This window comes from Acanthochromis polyacanthus, chromosome 8, assembly GCF_021347895.1.
Source record: "Acanthochromis polyacanthus isolate Apoly-LR-REF ecotype Palm Island chromosome 8, KAUST_Apoly_ChrSc, whole genome shotgun sequence".
NCBI classification, from domain to species: domain Eukaryota; kingdom Metazoa; phylum Chordata; class Actinopteri; family Pomacentridae; genus Acanthochromis; species Acanthochromis polyacanthus.
This window is the reverse complement of record NC_067120.1, coordinates 21823221-21842104: the sequence shown is the minus strand read 5'-3', so window position 1 is coordinate 21842104 and position 18884 is coordinate 21823221. Positions and strand designations below refer to the sequence as shown.

The window sequence follows — 18884 nt, the reverse complement described above, 5'->3', positions numbered from 1 at the left end:
CTTGCTGGCTGTAGAACTGTTTCAGCTTGAGTGAACCTCTCATTTGGAATTAAACCCATGTTTTGTGATGAAGGGTTAAATTAGCCGCCAGCCTGCAGAGCCCCGTTATTTTCTGTCGTTACTCCACGGCAGTCAGATCTGCACTTGACAGTTGTCTGTTCTTCTTGTTACCATCCACCCCGATGTCTGTCTGAGCTGCTCATAGCTCTGCAGCATCACAGACAGCAATGCAGGAGGCTTGCAGGTAATTTAGGTCATTCTGTACATTCTCAGGTTTCCCAGGCGGGCCACAAACGGCAAAGCTTAAGAAGAGGATGTGCTGATCCTCTGCTGGTCTACGTATTTAAACCGACAGTTACAGGAACATTATTCATGCAACGGAGGCAAAACCAGTGCAGGGAGCTGTGCGGCTGAGGACCCTGAAGCAGAAGTGAAAGTGACCACAGTGCTGTGTATTCCCCTCGCCTCTTATCGTGTCGTGTTTCACCAGAACGAAAAGAGGACCTTGAATCCTCTTCCGCTTTCTCTAATTGAGGAGTCATTTCCTTTTGGATTTCAGGGTGAAAGGGAGGAGCACTGATGTGGCTGAATGAAAACTGAGAGCCCAGATAAACTTCTACTATCGAGAGAGAGTGGAAAAACAGAGAGCAAGACGATGTGAATGGCTACCAGTGAATATACAGCAGCAAAGCCCTCACATTGTTATTGCATCCAGCCTGGTTCATTTTTTTTTCTGAAATACAAAGTCTAGCACACACAATAGGTGGGGTTGAGGCAAACAATGCAGGCTTTTCCTCAGACAACAAATCAAAACGTCAAACGGACAGTTCTCGGAAACCGTAGCACCACTTAATCGTTCACTGTAATCACTTCCCCCGTTAATGAAACATCTCATTTGCTTGCAACTGTGTTCAAAAAGTAGCTGCAGGACCCAGTGGAGCATGTTGTCAAGTTGCATTCAGAGCTCCTGTAGACGTTCAGAGGTCACCGCTGAGGGCTTTTCCACCTCGGCGTTCCAGTGATGTGTTTACAAGCCTGTGAGTAGAGTTTGTCAAGGCTCAGACATCTGGTTGAGGCACATTCTTCTTATTTTTGTCCAGTGATGTGAGATTTTTGGACGGCCCCCTCCCTCCCTTTTACAAACATGAACCCTGCCTCAGGTTGGATTAAGGCCCAGACAACAATAATACCAAACATGAGGCTTAGAAATTCCTACAGTCTGTCAGTGGATGTGTTGCACATGAGTCTTTCACCTTGGATATTTTATTTCTGGCATCATTCGATTCTGTGAAACGCATCATATTTGACATGCATTACAAGATGTTCTTTTAATGTGCTGGGCTTTTAGCTGAAGTCAGTGGTTTGCTAAGTGGGTCGACCTTGGAGATCTCAGGCTTCAGCCTTTGCTCTTCCTCTGTTTGTCCTTGCTGACTGTGAGCTGTGACTGCTCTTCTTCCCGTCCGATGAATGACGCCAACTCCTCAACGTCCATGTCACCATGCTTGGTCTCGTGACTCATTGTGACAGGAGTCGGCCATGAAGCCTCTTGTCTTCCTCATCTGCTGTTTCCTATCAAGACCATGAAGAGTGTTCATTTCTCAGCCTCCTTTCTGTTAAATTTTTTTTCTTGGCTTACCTGCCATTTTTTTAATTGTAAAGAAAAAAATGTATGTTTTTGTCACAATAACCAGACAGAAGTCTCCAATCAGTCTGGTTACCACCCATTCAGCTGTGCCATAGAAGAATTGTCAACGAAAATGCATTAGAAATGGTTAGGGTTGCTTCATATATGAATTTGCATTTGCTTGAACTCACCTGTTATGCTGTGGTTCTTATATTGAAATGTTGTCACTAATTTCAGCATGGTTTGAAAACTCACTGTGACGATTTCAACAGTTTTACAGACATTTCTGGTGGTCTATGGGGAAAATCCTTTGCCAGGTCTTGTCATCAGTGCTCTGTTTCCACCACTTCGCTAGTTTGATGAGCAAAGAGAGATGGTGGCTGTTAAAGCAATCCCCATTTATAGGATGAATGCAGTGTTGTTTGGTCCAAGTTGCTCATATGGATGATGAAGTCTTATCCTTTTAAGGTTTAAAGAGAACACAAGCCTCGGAGACAGTGAAGACATGTCATTTTAGATTCCAGCACTTCTGCCGCTGTCAAAGGCAATGCCCAAAACGTGGGCGCAAACATGCAATTCAACATCCCTTCTGCTGATTGTCAAATGCCATCTCTTGTTTAAAAGACACGCCACGAGTAATTCTTGTGGCACCCTTGTTTTGCTGGTCTTTGCCTTTTTCTGGCTGTGTGGTGACCAGTGTCGTGTTTCAGCATACTTTCATTGAAGTGCAGACCTCTTCATCTCCAAGACATATGGCTCCGTCCACAGTGACTACAACTGCTTTTATGTATTTTTGCACACACACTCGCTCACAAATCGAACGGAAACACAAATGCACGCATTAGCTGCTGACCTGTTTTCGTCTGTCTGCACGTAAGGTGTGGCAGGCTGTTGACCTGAAGCCAAAGTGACAGGCATTGTTGAAAGTGGCCAAAAGTGTACAGACTGAACAATCACTCTACCTGTCATGCTATGCTGTGTATTCATTCAGGCCTGACGTGCTCTGATTTCACAAAATCTATTCAGCAGACGTCACACGATCCTGTAACATGTGGCGCCAGATTTTGTATCTGCATCCAAAAGCGTAATCCCCTACTCTCCATGCAAACAATCGCACGCATCCTGCCGGTCGTGACATGTTTGGTTCTTCCTGGTCCAGCGCTGTGAGAGCCATTATTAGGGCCAGACTTGCTTGGCTTTGATCTTTGCAAAACGCCACCGCCTCACCATTCATTACAGCGTAGAAATTGTGCATGAGGAACTGTCGGCCCACAAAGGTTACTCAGCCTGAGCCCCTTTTGGTATGAGCGGAAGGAGGAAAAAAAAAGGCAGTTTTACGTTAAGAGGTTGTTGGTTGGTTAATTGGTTTTACATCTCAGCCCTTGCATGGACAGTCATAACCGGGGCAGCTTGGAGTAAAGCAGAGTGAAATAATCTTACTTTAATGGAAGTTTCGCACATTGATGTCAGACTGTTTAGCCGAACCTGCGACATCCACTTGACATTTTGACCTTTGCAATAGAAATAGCAATCTGTTTGTCTGATTAGTGATTTATTTCAAAGTGAATAATGTGAACATCTAATGCACAAAACGGAGAGGTTGGTATTGATTGACATCCAGCAGAACTGCAAAGCCAATGGGAAACAGAGGTGGAAACTGGAGGATCAATGAGGATGATGGAGCCATTAGTGACACAGTGACCCTGGCAAGGTTAGAAGGGTTTTTGTAGCACAGTTTGGACAGTGGAACTGTTGATGTTGGGTAACTACATTGTGGTTACAGGAACATCTGATGGTACGTTTGCGGTCGCTCTGTTGACATTGCAGACGCAGGTTTCCTCGGTTGAGTTGGAGCCAGCCTGTGCGTCTTAAAGCATGTCCGTTGTTCCTGCCTGTCCTATTAAGTTCTACTCTTTCATTTTCCACAGTTCTGCGGCGTCCAGTAGTTGCTCAGCAATGGCTCCTCAGGATGGTGCTCAGCAGACCGCACCTTGAGAGCCAAAGCTGTGGGCAGATCATCTCTTGTTCTGGTGCTTGAGTCCTGGGCAAAGCTGCTTTAATGCAAACACACTTGGGGGTGTTTCTGTTGGCCTAGCTCAGATTGTGGGAGAGAAACGGGCCGAGCTTGTGTTTGGCTCCGACTCACATCCACTTTTATTCAACACAGTGACAGTAAGACACGATTTTTGCTGTAACTGATAGGAAAACTTGGTATGTGGTTTCAGATTTAGTTTCATAAGTTTTGTAACTAAGTTAGTTGGATCAATTACATTATTCATCCCTGCAGAGATTTTTGTATAAAAAGACATATTTTCAACAGTCCAAATATCATCAATGTTTTTGTCCAATTTATTAAAAGTTCTGAAGTTTGCATTTCCACATCTGTGGTTGAATTTTTTTGTACATTTACCAAAGCATAGTCATGTTTAGCGACAGTGTGCCTTGTGGGATGGCAGCGTCAATTGGTCCATCACTTTGGTTCAGACCACAATATCTCCATAATTACTGTGTACACTGGGCTGATAGGATCGTGATGTGCTCAGCTGTAAGAACATTTTTGATAGAATCTTCAATAAATAATAAACAGCCTATCGTATGCCTCCACTTCCACCTCTGGGATCTCCTGATTTTTTTTTTTTTTTTTCCTCATTGCTGATACAACATGATGCAATAAATCCACAAGTACCACAAATATTTGACACACAGGACTTCATTTAGCAGCTTTACTCTTTGCAGATTCAAACTAAGAATTAATTGTCTTTCAATCCACGAAAGTCATGTAGATGTTATGTAATGGTTTACAGTGATGGACGGTCAAAATATGACATATTGGCATTTAATTATCGAAAACAGAAAGAATGCTGAGGTTGAAAATTGGGACTGTGCCATTAGGACACTTTTGACCTGTGTTTTGACAGGTTTTTTTTTTTTGGATGTGCTCACCAATAACTTCCTGTAAACGCATGGAGCAAAGCTGCTGTTTGAGTGGTCACATTAAATACCGTAGAACAGTCTGTCCTTCTTCTGCTCAGTTTCTGTCGGTTCATGTTCAGGCTAAGCTTGAGGCAGGAGGCCTGCAGGACACACCCACTACCCTGTAGGGAGGTCCACATTTCCTCTCTGCTTGCAGGCTCAAATCAATAACTCGCTGCTATAGAGTCATCTCCTGGGAGTTGGTTAACCGCATCCTGAGAGAGACACCAAGCCAAGGACAAAACTTTTTCTTTTATATGTATCATAGACTGATTTAACAATTTTCAATAAAGTATACAAATTCTTTTACATCTACATTCATAATTTGTCGTTTAGGTTTTGAGTCTATAAATGCTTAAGTTCAGTTTGATGATTCTCATCCACATTTGCATCTTTAGAGCTTATTCTGCTGCTTTAACTGCAACTGGATCTGCAGCTGCTTATGCAATTTAAAAAGAGATTTTGAAGGGAGAGAGAGAGAGAGAGTGAAAAAACACAATGACAAAAAACAGTTCCAGTGTCCATTTGATTAAAGACAGTGTACCAGTGAGGCAACACACTACACAGATACAACACAAATACCCCTAAAACCTGGAAATCATAGGATAGACATGGCACTAATTGATTTTAATCAGCTTGTAACCATGGCAACAGAGATGCTCAGTTGATGTCTGATTGTAGCGAGGAGGGGGCAATCAATACAGCTCCCCACGGTGGCTTTTTCTGATATTCCATTAAAGTGTGTGTGTGAGTGCTGTACCAGGAGGAGAGCAACACGGGTCGAGGTGATGTCATCCCCCATTGGGGAGTGTAACAGTGCAGAGGATGGTGAAGTGGCTCTGCACCATGTCTTAAACACACACCAACTATTGACTTTTTTAAGGGATCCAGTGTAGAGTGAACCACACAGTCATGTATCCATGGTTACAGAGGACCCTACATTGACTGACATTATAATACACTACCCTTAACTAATTGCCTGAACCGAACCCTAAAACACGCCTTTGCGCTTAGATGCAGTGCTTCCAATTATGGGGACTTGCTTTTTTGTCCTAACAAGTATATGTCTGTATAAACAGATTTAGGCCATGAGTAAACCCTGGACCAGTGATGTGAGAAGTCTAGATGTCCTCTATTTTTCTGTGCATCACTGAACTCCGTCAGATCTTCAAGCAAAACTTGGCATGAAACAAAGGCAGTTTGAGACCGTATTTGCATCCTTGGACTTAGTAGCTTGTTGAACCACCTTTAACAGCAACAACTGCAACAAAACTACTCTGATTAGAGATGGGATTTAAGGCTCTTTGAAGAGACAAATATTCCATTGCACTTTACTTTGTGTTTCGTCCCCACAAAAGTGCATCCAAATGTTGCTATGTTTTCTTTGACTGTGACTCAATTTGTGTTTTTATTTTTTTTCTGTCTCTAGTATCTCCTCCTCCCTGATAAAGCAGTAAAGGACTCCGGCGGTGCTCACACTCCTCCAAGTCAGCTGTGCATACATAGCTGCGTTCATGTGAATGGAGCGTGCTGTGGACAACTCAAATTCGGAGATGTCATTAGCCATTCACGTGAAGGCAGCGTGGACAACTCAGACTCATGGGGCACACAGCTGATACGGTAGAAAGTGTGGGCAATTTGCACAAACAAACGGCTTGTAACTGCGAGCCTTTTCTCATCATTCATAAACCAAACACATATTTGTGTTTGGTTTATGGCACATTTAACAGGACCCCTGTCTTTCAAACAGTTTATCTATCTACTGTCTGCTCTCTCAGAAGGTTTGAGGGTCGCCAATATTTGTTGTGGCAGAATTCAGACGATGTTCATAGATGCCATTTTTGCCCAGTATCTCTTGCACAGTGGAGTTATGAAAGCAGATCTGTATTGAGGTGACAGAGGCCTGCAGTTCTTTGGATGTTTTCCTTGGATCTTTTGTGACTTCCTGGATGAGTTGCTGCTGTGCTCCTGGAGGAATTTTGGAAGGCAGTATTATAAGCTTCACTATTCCTCCACATCTATTCCATTTGTAGAAAATGTCTCTCACCATGGATCTGTGGAGTTCCAGAGCCTTAAAAACGGTTTTGGAACCAGACTGATGCATTTCAATCACCTTCTTCTTCATTTCCTCTGCAATTTCTTTTGATTTTGTGCTGCTGATAAGGCTATTTACATCTATTTAGGTGATGACTTTATTGATCAGGTCACAGTGTGTTTAGTTGCATCCAGTTATCAATGTAGTTTGTTTTTTAGTCTGAGCAAGTAAGGGTGACTTTTTCCACACAAGCAAAGTAGGTATTAGATCAGATTTTAGCATCAATGCACACATTTATCTTTTCTTTGGCCCTCTGTCCTCTTCTTCTTCCTCTTCTCTCTTCCATTTCTTTTTTTGTCCTTCCTTTCCCTTTTTTCAAATCATGTCAAATAAGAGTAAAGATGTAACATAGAAATAATAAGACAAATAAAATGATTTTTGCAGTCAAGGAGCGATGTGATAGTGATTGAATTTTATGAGATGTATTTTGTGCACAACTTCTTACTCCAATATGCGATGTTTTTACTGACCGAAACAAACTGGCCTAGAACAAGAAAAACCAGGAAGTCCTGAATGTTTTTTTCGCATCTGTGTCGGTGCAGAAACTGCATCTTGCACTCACTTTTTTCCCTCACACACGTGCAGTGCACACACCTCAGAGTGCTGCACCAAATGACTCGGCACTCTGTGTGAGGGGTTTCTGGCAGATGTTTGAGTCTGTGTGGGCTCAGTTCCTGTGAGCTCTGCTGGCCTGCTGGAATTCAGGAATTCAACACACACACACGCACACACACAAGGCATTTATTATTCAGCTTTTTTTCCTCTAATTTAACCTTTAACTTTTTAGGGAAAGTTGCCTGAACACATTTTCTGTTCTCCAGTAACGCTCCGTCACGTTCACACATACAGTAAACACTGCAGCAACAGTACACCTCTTAAGGGTTTGGTGTACCTAAAACAAACGAGGCCATCCATGCTTTTATATTACCAAATGACCACACTTTAAGGTGGAGACGAAAAGCCTGCCGTCCTTGTGAGGAGAGAGGTGTGATAAATCTTACAAATGGGGTTGACTTTGCTATCAATTAAGGTTTATATTTTAAAGGAAAAAGTTCATTTGAGGTAGATAGTAAGACTGGGGGAAATAAGACCCTTGTGGCCACATTTGAATCTTGAATATGTGCTTATGGACACAGATTTGTAGATGTTGAGCAGGTCAGAAATTTTTTTGGGTCTCCAAAACCACTACTCGACACTCTTCCTGGTCACATGAATAGCTAATAAAATCTCCAAAACCCTTAACTTTGAGGGTAAAAGTTTTAGAAACTGAGGAATGTTTAGCAGATGAGAAATACTACATAAAATGATCAAAGTCTTGGAAGTATTAGAAGTGCATGTACACTACTAGTCCAAAGTATGGACACACCTTCTCATTCAGTGCTTTTTATCGATTTGTATTATTTTCTACATTACTGGAGATTAACACTTTTATGTTTACAATATATTTCCATATGGATATTCTTATAGTTTTGATTCAGTATTAATCTACAACATACAAAATAATGAAATGAAAAGCATTGAAAGAGAAATTGTGTCCAGACTTTTGACTGGTAGTTTATATCAGAGTAGTAAGCTGTTAAAGTTGAGTTCCTCTTCTCTCCTCGAAGGTTTTTGTGGTGTTGCTCTCGGCTGTTTGAATGAAAAGTGAAAGTGGTTGGCGGAAGAATTTTTAAAAAGTGTGTGTGAGAAGTTTAAATTGTCTTTAAACTTGTCTTCGGCAGTAATAAAAATTGGGAAGAGGATTTCAGACGCTGTTAGATGTTTCAACAAGCACTCTGTATGAAGCATGTTGCTTCAAGATGGAAATCTTTTGGACCAGAATGAGAATTCCTTCCCAATTCAATAACTCCAGTGTGTTCTCTCTTCACACTTTGCCACTATGGCCTCCACCTTTTTGGTCTGTCAAGAATTCTCAATAAATGGTGCAAAAATCTGTTTTTGATATTTGTCAGTATGTTCTTTTTCCAACCCTGAATAGTCACTCTCTTGATCAACTCTTCTGGTGCATTTTTGAGGGTTTGAGTTTAATGCTGAAGAGCCGGTGCTGTTGATATTAAAGGAGAGAAAAACGTTACTGGTTTGCTGCCTGCATTCACGTTTCCCTCAGATGTTGTTGTAATTAGAAAAGTCAAATTTGTGATAGGTTGCACCGTGGCTTGGTGGTTAGCACTTTTGCCTTGCAGCTAGAAGATCTCCAGTTCCCGTCTCTGCCTTCCCGGGATCTTTCTGCATGGAGTTTGTATGTTCTCCCTGTGCATTTGTGAGTTTTCTCTGGGTACTCTGGCTTCCTCTCACAGTCCAATAACATGCTGAAGTTAATTGGTAACTCTAAGTTGTCTGTAGTTGTGAATGTGAGTGTGATTGTTTCTCTCTGTGTGTAGCCCTGTGATAGACTGGTGACCTGTCCAGGGTGTCCCCTGCCTTCACCCTGAGTCGGCTGGGATAGGCTCCAGCTTCCCTGCAACCCTAATGAGGATTAAAGCTCGTGTCTGGAGTTTCCGTTTGTCTTCAATTTATGTATCATTGTTTAACAAAGCTTAAATGTCTAGTTCGATACTATAATATAAAGTTAGTATGACGCGATATGAAAATTTATTCCTGAGCTCCGCCTTCCTCTCATAGACCCCCATGTTATTCTAAAAAGCGCCGATCGCTGCCGACCAATCAAGTTCGAGCTTCAGCTTTGTCATACTGTCAATCAACGTTTATGCGCACAGCAAGCAAACCCATGCAGAGGTGGGCGAGCTACGCACTACGCAACCGCGCGCACATTTGTTTTGCTTGTGGAGGAGAGAGCATCAGGGATCAGCAACTTCCAGAAAAGTTACCAATCCCACGGCTTGTCAGGCCAAGAGACTGCAGGACGTTTTTTTTTGGCTCGGGGTGCTCGCGTCGCTCCCCGACCACGGCCTCCATAGCCCGCCTGACGGCTTCGTTTAGATGCCCGACCTCTGGAGGAAGATGTTGGGGCGTCTGGGACATACTCTTCGTCAGAGGAGTCATGCAATTCTGAACTCTAGATAGAAATAAATAAACACATATACACGCGTAAATGCACTAAGTTTGATAAACAATGTCATCGAGAGGGATACACGAGGTATAGATAATGGATGGATCGAAGTTTGTGATAGTAGCCATAAATTCCTGACCTTCAAAATGTCAGCATTTCAGGAACCGAGAACAAAAACTGTTTTTACATGATAAGAATGAATCTTATACCGACTGAATAAATTGTGCTTTAAATTTGTTTTTATTTTAAAATTGATTACAAAAAATTGTATGTGACTCGAAATTGCCAAACCTTCTAGCATTTTATGCACATCACGCAGACCTTTCTTGGATTCTTTGAGATGTGTGAACTCAAGGCAGTGTGTGTGTGTGTGTGTGTGAGGTTATGCTTCAGGGGTGCGTGTGGAGTCAGCTTCAGTACCTGCTGTGCATCAAGCGTGAGGCTGTCGAGAGTTCAAATGTGCCTGTAATCCTTGAGGGATCTTCTGTGATGAGTGATCCAGGGTGGGAGTAAGTGTTAGCAGAGACAGAAAAGACTTAATGTGTGAAGTCGGTTAAAAGTGTCATTTAAGTATGTAGCTCCGATCCTCCTCAATTTTATAAATACAGTACAACCCTCACCCCCTGGGGATGAGGCAGAAAAAACGCCTCCTGTGTTGCAAGACTGTAAGTTAAGTAACTTTGGTGCGTTTTTGTGTGTGAACTGTGTCAAGGAATGCTGAGGTTTGCTGTTTATTGCTGGTGTATTGGTGAGAACCGACTGTGGGAGAGGAGGGGGTGTTTACCAGCCAGACTCTGAAGACCTGCAAGACGAGTTGAGCTTCTCGTCTGCATTTAATACGTTGGATGTGTGCCTGCCATCGCTGGCAGCTTTCTCTGCTTTTTATGTGATCTTTAAGAAGAACCAACTCCTGAAATGCATTTGATGCAGAAGTATGTTTTGCTACAGCTGTAAAATTTCGGTTTTTATTTTCTGTCCGAGCCAAAGAATAGTCTGGAGGTTTACTAGATGCACAGTGTCAGTGGATGTTTGAGTTGTTAATGAGACACAAAATGCACGTCCAAGTCCAGTCTTTTATTAAGGCTTCTTTGTTAACCAGAAATTTTCAGGAACTACTGAACTGTAGAAATTAAACTCAGAAAAACAAACAGTCTTTTTGCACGATCCTGTTTGCTTTTCCACTGCATTTGAAGATTGTAGTGATGTATGCTGTAATGTTTAGCCCCAGTCATCAAAAATATAGCAAGTAGAACAGGGACTTTCACAACATAAAGACCCAAACTTAGATGAGCTTAGTTAACCTTATTGTTCTTACAGCAGTTAGAAATGTGCCTGAGTTAACAGTGCAACAGGGCTTTACCAGCTTTGCAATTCAGAGGTCAAATATCCATAAAGTGTCAAAGTTCATCATTTAAGAATTGAATTTAGGCCCTGGATCCTCCGTCAAAAGGGCACTAAGGGTTCCCACGTTCCTGAATGGTTCCTGAGGTGAGCAATGGTGTCAGAGTAAAGTGTTTTTTTTAACAGTTTAGATGATAACAATATGACTATTTTATTCTCAGCAGTGTGATATCTCAGGACAACAGAAGGGAAAATTGACAATCGTTATCTGGACTCACTAATGAACTGATAAGATTTTGATTATCAAAAGAAAAAAAACATTGTAACTTTACAGATTGGTACTAGTCAGTGACACCTTGAAACTGTCATAATTGTATAGATGTTCTGTGCTGTCAATTTGAAGATGTTTTTGTTCTATAAGAATCAGTTTTATTGACCAACTTGACTGGAGACTGGACAGACACAGACGTAAACTACAACGTGGCTGATTGGTGGACAGCAGTTGTTTCGACCTGATATTCATTAATGCGATTTTCTAGTGAGCAAATGTGCGCTCTACTTTTGACTCAGAAGGATTCTTATTGTTTGATTGTAATGAGTCTGAAGTCAATAATGCTAAAGGGGTCAGCTAATGCCATATTTCATGCTTTTATCTCAACTTAATAAGACATAATTGACATAATAATAGTCTAATGACGGCTATTTGCAGCCACACTGTAGACTTGTAGACACCATGGACAACATGATGCTGTTGTTTTCTGGGAAGTTGTAGTGGATGATTAGGCTACAAATTATATTTGAAGGCATCCAAAACCACTTTTAAAGTGAATCTGAAAGGAGACTTAAGTATCCTTCAGGCTCTATATATCGCTTTTGTTCAACAAATGCACTTTCATCTATATTTACAGTAAATTATCTGTAAAATTGTATATACAGTGGAGACAGCTGCCTTCCTCTCCCTTTATGTATTCTCCTACCTAGAGCTGAAACAATTACTTGGTTAGTTGATTAGTAGATACTTAACAGGCAATTATTTTGATTCATATTATGCAAAAATGCGTAATATTTTCTGGGTCCACCTTCTTGTCATATAATAGCAAACAGATTTATTTTGAGTTTGGATTGTTAGCTGGACAAAGAAGATATTTAAAACTATAACCAGTGATTGGTAATATTCATTGTTTTCTGGCATTTTAGACAATAATGAAAATCCCTATTTTTTACATGTTCTTCTTTACTTTTTCCATTTTTGTTCTCTAAACTCACACTTCTCTCCTTCTGAACTCTTTCCCTTTTCTCTCAGTCAGTCGCCTTCAATTTAAATATTAACGTTTCTTCGGAAGGAGCCCTGTTTTCTAACATTTGCAGTTTTCCTGCACCTGAGTGACGACTGTGAATACCGGTGACCCCGGGCTGAACCTGTCCACCGCTCACATGACTGGCACGCTCTCATTAAGATGTCTTCTACTCTTTCAGTCTAACTCCACTTTAAAATACAAGCTCATTTCTCCACAATGTCAGCTAACGGCCTTATCTCAACACGCTGTCAACACTTCAGATTCAACCATGTCAAAACAAGACGTAGCAGACGTTTAGCTCCCCTCCACCTCTTCTCCTTCTTTCCACAACTATCTCCTCCTGTCATCTGATCCCCTCCCCTCCCTGCCACACCTGACTTAAATCACCCTGCAGCTTCATCCATCACAATCAAAACTCTGTCAGCAGTAGATTTTACAGTAAATGCTGAACATACACTATTAAGGTCAAGTCCATCCATTGTATTAAAGACTTTGTCTCATAACCGGCCAGTTTCTGCCTGAATGACCTCACCGCATGCAGCTGTTGAAGGAAATTCCAGAAAAGGTTTTTCATCTCCCCAAAAATTCGGCAGCCAACTCTGCAGCTCCACCATGTGTGATTTCTGAGCTTGACTAATCAGTCTGACCTTTGACCTGTAAAATCCATCCATCACTGCCCACCTTGATCACCAGGTGGTCCAGCGTACCCTTCCAGCTACTCCTGATGTCTCCCGCTGTCCAGCCTGCTGGTTCATAAACTCTCTGCAGACCGATTACTAACAGCAGGCAAAGAGGTTAATTTAATCCAAACTGCTCTGAAGATTTTTTTGTCTAGTGACTTTCTTTGACTGTTTTTAGTGGAGTCTTAGCTTTCAGGAAAAAAATGCAATATATACCTGTTTTTTAAACAAAAATACGTCGCTACCCGAAGTAGGGATTTGGATTTCCCTGCTAGCCTTTAAACTGGTAATCCGCAGTATCCTTTTATCTTGATGGGATCTGTGGTGTTTTTGAATTGCATTTCCCACAGATCGCTCCCTAATCGTTAAGTCCTGTGTCATTCTATCTTTTTCTTCTTTAACTTTCTGTGGAAAAGGTTTGTGTCAGAGTAGATGGTGATGATTTTGAACAAAGCCTTCTCCTTTAATTTCATTCCAAACAAACTAACTTCTGGTAGAAATACAAAGCAAGTCTGTTGACAAAAGTTTTTTCCCATGGAATTGTCTCTGAGACAAACACTGTATAGATGTCCATCTGCCGAAATGTGATGTATGCCAGAAAATGTTATGGTTTCCCTCTTACCCTCAACCAGCATTTAACTACAAACTCAGGCTATAGGATTTTATTGGTTATAGGTCTTTTGCTCCTTTATCCTGAAACCTCATCCTCTGATTTAGGTTTTATAAATATAGTTGTATATTTTATTCTTTCCGTGTTTTGACCTATATCTGGCTCAGAATGGAGAAATGCAAGAAAGATGGAAAGCATCTTCCACTTAGTAAACAACAGACTTGTCAACAAACTCTGAGCAGAAAGACTGTAAATGCACTATTACTGGGGGTTACAACAAAATGCAATTCAGTTAGAATTCAAATACATTCCATTCAACTTATTACGTTGGAGTTGTACACTGTCCTACTTGGCATGGAGCTGCTATCATTGGTGTTTTTAGAAAGCCACTCATCTTCTCATGATTTTCCCAGTGGAGACTTGTGGCACTGCAATAAAAATATTAAACAAAAATGATCCATCCATCCACCCATTATCTATATACCATTTAATCCTTGTTGGGGTCATGGTGGACTGGAGTCTATCCCAGCTAACTTGGGGTGAAAGCAGGGGACACCCTGGACTGGTCACCAGTCTATCACAGCGCTACACATACAGCCAAACAATCACACTCACATTTTGGACTATTTTTGGACCATGGGAGGAAGCTGGAGTACCTGGAAAAAGCAGATGCATGCACAGAGAGAACATGCAAACTCCAAGTAGAAGATCCTAAGCCCAGACGCGAACCATTGTGCAGCCCTATGAAAAAGTATACAACCCAGAAAGTATTTGCCCCATAGACCACAGTTATGAAAAAGACGTGTATAAAACTGTTGACAGGATACCTCTTCATCACAGTGGAAAGTCTAAGGGCAGAGCATGACCCTGCTGTTGGGGCCAGTCAGGGAAGCATTAATGTGCGTGTGCAATGTGCCTCACAATGCAACAGCAAACCTAGAAACTAGAAATCTTTTTTGTGCATGCTGTAGACAAGAAATTTTTCATTCAAGTGACTGATGTCCAATTCTCCCTAATGCTTTCATGGCATTTACAAATATGCACCAGAAGAAGAGCAGATAATTTACGTTGTTTGTCTGAGTGTTCGCTTTAGGTCTGAAAAGTAAAGCCAAGGTGGAAGTGATTTTTTTTCTAATGTCCAACAGGAGGTCACACCTCTGGTTGCAAAACGAAGTCTGATCTCTATAGGAGTCTCTGAGAAAATTCCTTACCACTTGATTTATTACCAAAAAAAAAAATCCCTAATGAGTTCCGAATGCTGCTTTCAGGTGTCTTTCAAGTCGGAGTGATGTTCATTTTGTAAATGATGGTCCCATTTACAGCAAAATAGACCATAAAGAAAGACATGTGTTAGGGAGTGGTTACCTTGACTGACAAGTTACTACTGTATCGGTGTCTGTGAAGTTTTCTCTAATACTCAGCAGTGGCGTAGTGCTATTTGTTTAAGTACCCAAGTGCACCTTTGACACACATGCACATATCAGTTGGGGCTTATTTCTAAGCTGACCACACAATCAAATGTTAGACAGACTTTATGAATAGTTCACGAAATCCCTGTGTTGCAACTCTTTTGTTTACAGTTAGAGCAACTTAATCCTCCCATCTAAAGGATTATGACCATATTGTGCCAGTATGTTCTTACCAGTCAAATGACTATTATATGGTAGACTGTGAGCTAGCGGCCTGAAGAAGCCAGTTTTGTAAATAAATGTGTTGCAATCCAGATTCTTAGCTCAACACCAATGGACTCTAGCATTAATAGTGATGAATGAGGTATATACAGTACAGGCATAAATTTAAAGTTATTTTTATTGTATTATTATTAACTTTTTAACTGCTTAAAAAAATTAAACAATGTTTTGTTGCCATTTTGTCTTTACTATAGATTCAACAAAAAAAATAAAAAATTCGGCAAGCAACTGCTGGCTAATGTTAAGGTGGACTGTCTTGTTGCATGTAGCCCAATGCATGATCTTACAGTGTGAATCAGTATACACACCTTAAAGGGCCAGTAGCATGACTTGGACTCTCATGCTTGACATACTCCAAAGTAATGATTGTATCGTAAATCATTAATATAAAAATATGTTGTTGTATTCTAATTAGATTACGTGAACTGCAAATATTTTATTTTCTCACTTGAGAAATAAAGTGGCAATGTTGTTCTGGTGTCCTTCGGCAGCTCTACTGGTTCCCAGTCACCTCCATCCCTTGCTTGTCATGCCCTGTTTAAAAAAACAAAAAACTAAGATGGCGACAGGCAGAAGGCCAAACTCAAGGCTCAAGGCCACAAACCAACAGGAGACGATGCAAACAAAAACAAGCACTTTTATTTGTTCTCTAAATGCCTTTGTTGCACTGTATGTCGTCTTAAGTTAGCGCAGCGCTAATATGTTGCTAATACAAAATTATACGTGTGTGTGTATTCGTAGTGCGCTGTGGGATCACAACAGAAAAATTTCAGTATAATTTACTGTATCTATTTATCAGTTAATTAATTGCTTATATTTCTCACACACTATTCATTATGATAGTATGGTCGCAACTGTATGGTAATGTGGAGTGACAGTTAATTGCTAGAGTAGGAGCCCACAGTGTTTGTTCATCTGTACAAGCACCAGAAGTGCACAAAAAGAAACCGTGCTGTCTGGTGGTTTCCTGAACCTGGAATACTGACTGTATTTACATTTCTGCATAATAGACTTGAAACTCTGACCTTTTACCTTTTGAACAGCTCATTAGTGTTACAGAGAGTGATTGCATCAGCTATTTTGAGTCTCGTTTTCTCTCTCATCTCACTCTGTTTCTCAGCTCTGTCTCCTCTGCCTCTGCTCCGTCTTTCATCCCTCACAGTCCACCTCTTTGTTTCTTACAGACACCCAGCTGTCTATTCCCTCTCTCTCTTTCTCTGTCCCTGTCTGGTGGTGGTGGGCTGCTGCAGACTGCTGTAGGTGGTCAGGATTACTCCAGACAGAAGGAGGGAGAGGAGGGTCCGTCTGGGGCGCTCAGAGAACGATTGGTTGGCTCATCCTTTCCTCTCCTTTCTTTCTCTCTCTCTCTGTTTATCGAGCACAATTGGGATAGATAGACGTGCGAAGACTTTGTGTGGTTGTTTTTGTTGTGTGAATATGCACAACAGAATGAGACATAACAAAAAAGCATAAGACAGATGAAGTCAGATAGAAAACTAGCAACATTAAGGAAAATTAAGACATGCTAAGGTGCACTGACTCAGGAAAGAAAGGTTCAGGCAAACATTTTACTTCAAATAGTTTGTCATTGAATGTGAGCTTGGTTGGGTGATTTAGTTCAGTGAGCTAAACATACATTGTCATCAACTGAAATCAAGTGAAACCAGGAGTGATCAATATTGTAATATATTCACATCATACTGAATAGAAGCGTAATTGCCTTACACTTAAATTGGCAAGAAAAATTAAATTCAACAGCAGTGTCAGCAGTTTGATGTCTCTCCCATCATTAGCACATTGAACAACAAGAATGTTTTTTGCAACTTGACATTTTAAGCTTTGTAGTCTGTGAAACTTGAGAAAATGTGTGTGCTTGGGTAAAAGAGCGGGAGAATGAAGTGCTGTGTCCACTATCAACAGGGAAGTGGTGAATTACACCATTGTGCTCTCATTACAGCCACTTTTGTGTGGAAGGTGGCAGCTGTTAATCTTGGCACACGGCTAGAGCCCTTGGATTATCACATGAGTACACACACACACACACACACACACACACACACACACACACACACACACACACACACACACACACACACACACACACACACACACACACACACAGGGTTTGTGACTCTGATAAGCTGCAGCCAGTAGCCTTTAAATTCATGAAGCAGCTACTGTTCCTCATTGTTTTGAATAGTTATCAGCTCTCGTCTCTCTCTTTGACTCTGTGTCATGCTCCTCTTTTGTGGCATTTGTGATAGTGGTTCCCTTTACAATCTAAAACAGAAAGCCTATTGAGTCAGCCTACTCTGTCATGGGACAGATGAAATCGCCATGACTCTACTGACCCTGTTGTAACTGAATGTACTAGAAATGCCCCAGGCCTGTGAGGATGTGTAGTGATGTCTGAAACCACTAATTTCTCCGTTCTGAAGTTCAGCCATCATTTTTAACATTATTCTTTTCTCTCAATTTCTCCCCATCTCTGTCTCTGTCCTCCTCTAGTTGGGATGTCCTGAGTCAGTCCTTCGGTCCCAGAGAGCAGTTTGCTGATGGGACCTGCTGCGTCGCCATGAGCTTGCAAGATGGCGGCTGCAGCTACGCCAGCAGCGCCAATATGGCCACCATTAGTGGCACCATGCGGCGCCGCCTGGAGGACCAGGAGTTTGCCCTGCGCGTCTATCCAGGCTCCCTGGCTGAGGGTACCATCTACTGCCCCGTCAGCGCCCGCAAGAACACCACCGCTGCTGAAGCCATCGAGTGCCTCATTGAAAGGTTGCGCCTGGAGCGTACCAAATGTTATGTGTTGGCTGAGGTGAAGGAGTTTGGCGGGGAGGAATGGATCCTCAACCCCGGTGATTGCCCTGTTCAGCGCATGATGCTGTGGCCAAGAAGTGCCCTGGAGAACCGCAGTGGCCTGGGCAGTGGGGATGACTACCGCTTCCTCCTACGGGAGAAGAACCTGGATGGATCTATTCATTATGGCGGCAGCCTACAAATGTGGCTGCGGGTCACTGAGGAACGACGACGCATGGTGGAACGGGGTTTCCTCCCGCAGCCAGCAGGAAGTGACCCTCCATCTGACCTGTGCGCTCTCCCTGAGCTGACAGAGCGTGCTCTTTTGGAAAGCCTTCGAGCACGCTTCCGCCAAGAGAAGATCTACACTTACATCGGGAGTATTCTTATTGTGATTAACCCCTTCCAGTTCCTGCCAATCTACAATCCTAAATATGTCAAATTGTATGACAACCACACACTGGGGAAGCTGGAGCCACACATTTATGCCGTGGCAGATGTGGCGTATCATGCCATGCTGCAGCGACGAAAGAACCAGTGCATAGTAATTTCTGGTGAGAGTGGATCTGGGAAGACTCAGAGCACCAACTTCCTCATTCATCACCTGACTGCTCTCAGCCAGAAGGGGTTCGCCAGTGGGGTGGAGCAGATCATCCTGGGAGCAGGACCTGTGTTAGAGGTAAGGAACTAACTCTGAACACCTGCAGCCTTTAACAAATGTTACGGAGGTTGTAGTTTCACATGTTAGCTGTCAGTATCTGAA

At 42.0% G+C, this 18884-nt stretch overlaps 1 protein-coding gene across 12 annotated transcripts in view; it reads left to right on the top strand.

Annotated features, from left to right (window-relative positions):
• Positions 1-18884, top strand: part of LOC110966119 (unconventional myosin-IXAa-like) — a 156368-nt gene that overhangs the window by 17697 nt on the left and 119787 nt on the right. For all 12 annotated transcript variants that reach the window (XM_051952624.1, XM_051952625.1, XM_051952626.1 and 9 more), the window contains exon 2: positions 17831-18800. In XM_051952624.1, coding sequence (XP_051808584.1) covers positions 17898-18800 — 903 coding nt within the window. In that variant the 5' untranslated portion in view covers positions 17831-17897. The remainder of the gene's footprint in view (positions 1-17830; positions 18801-18884) is intronic.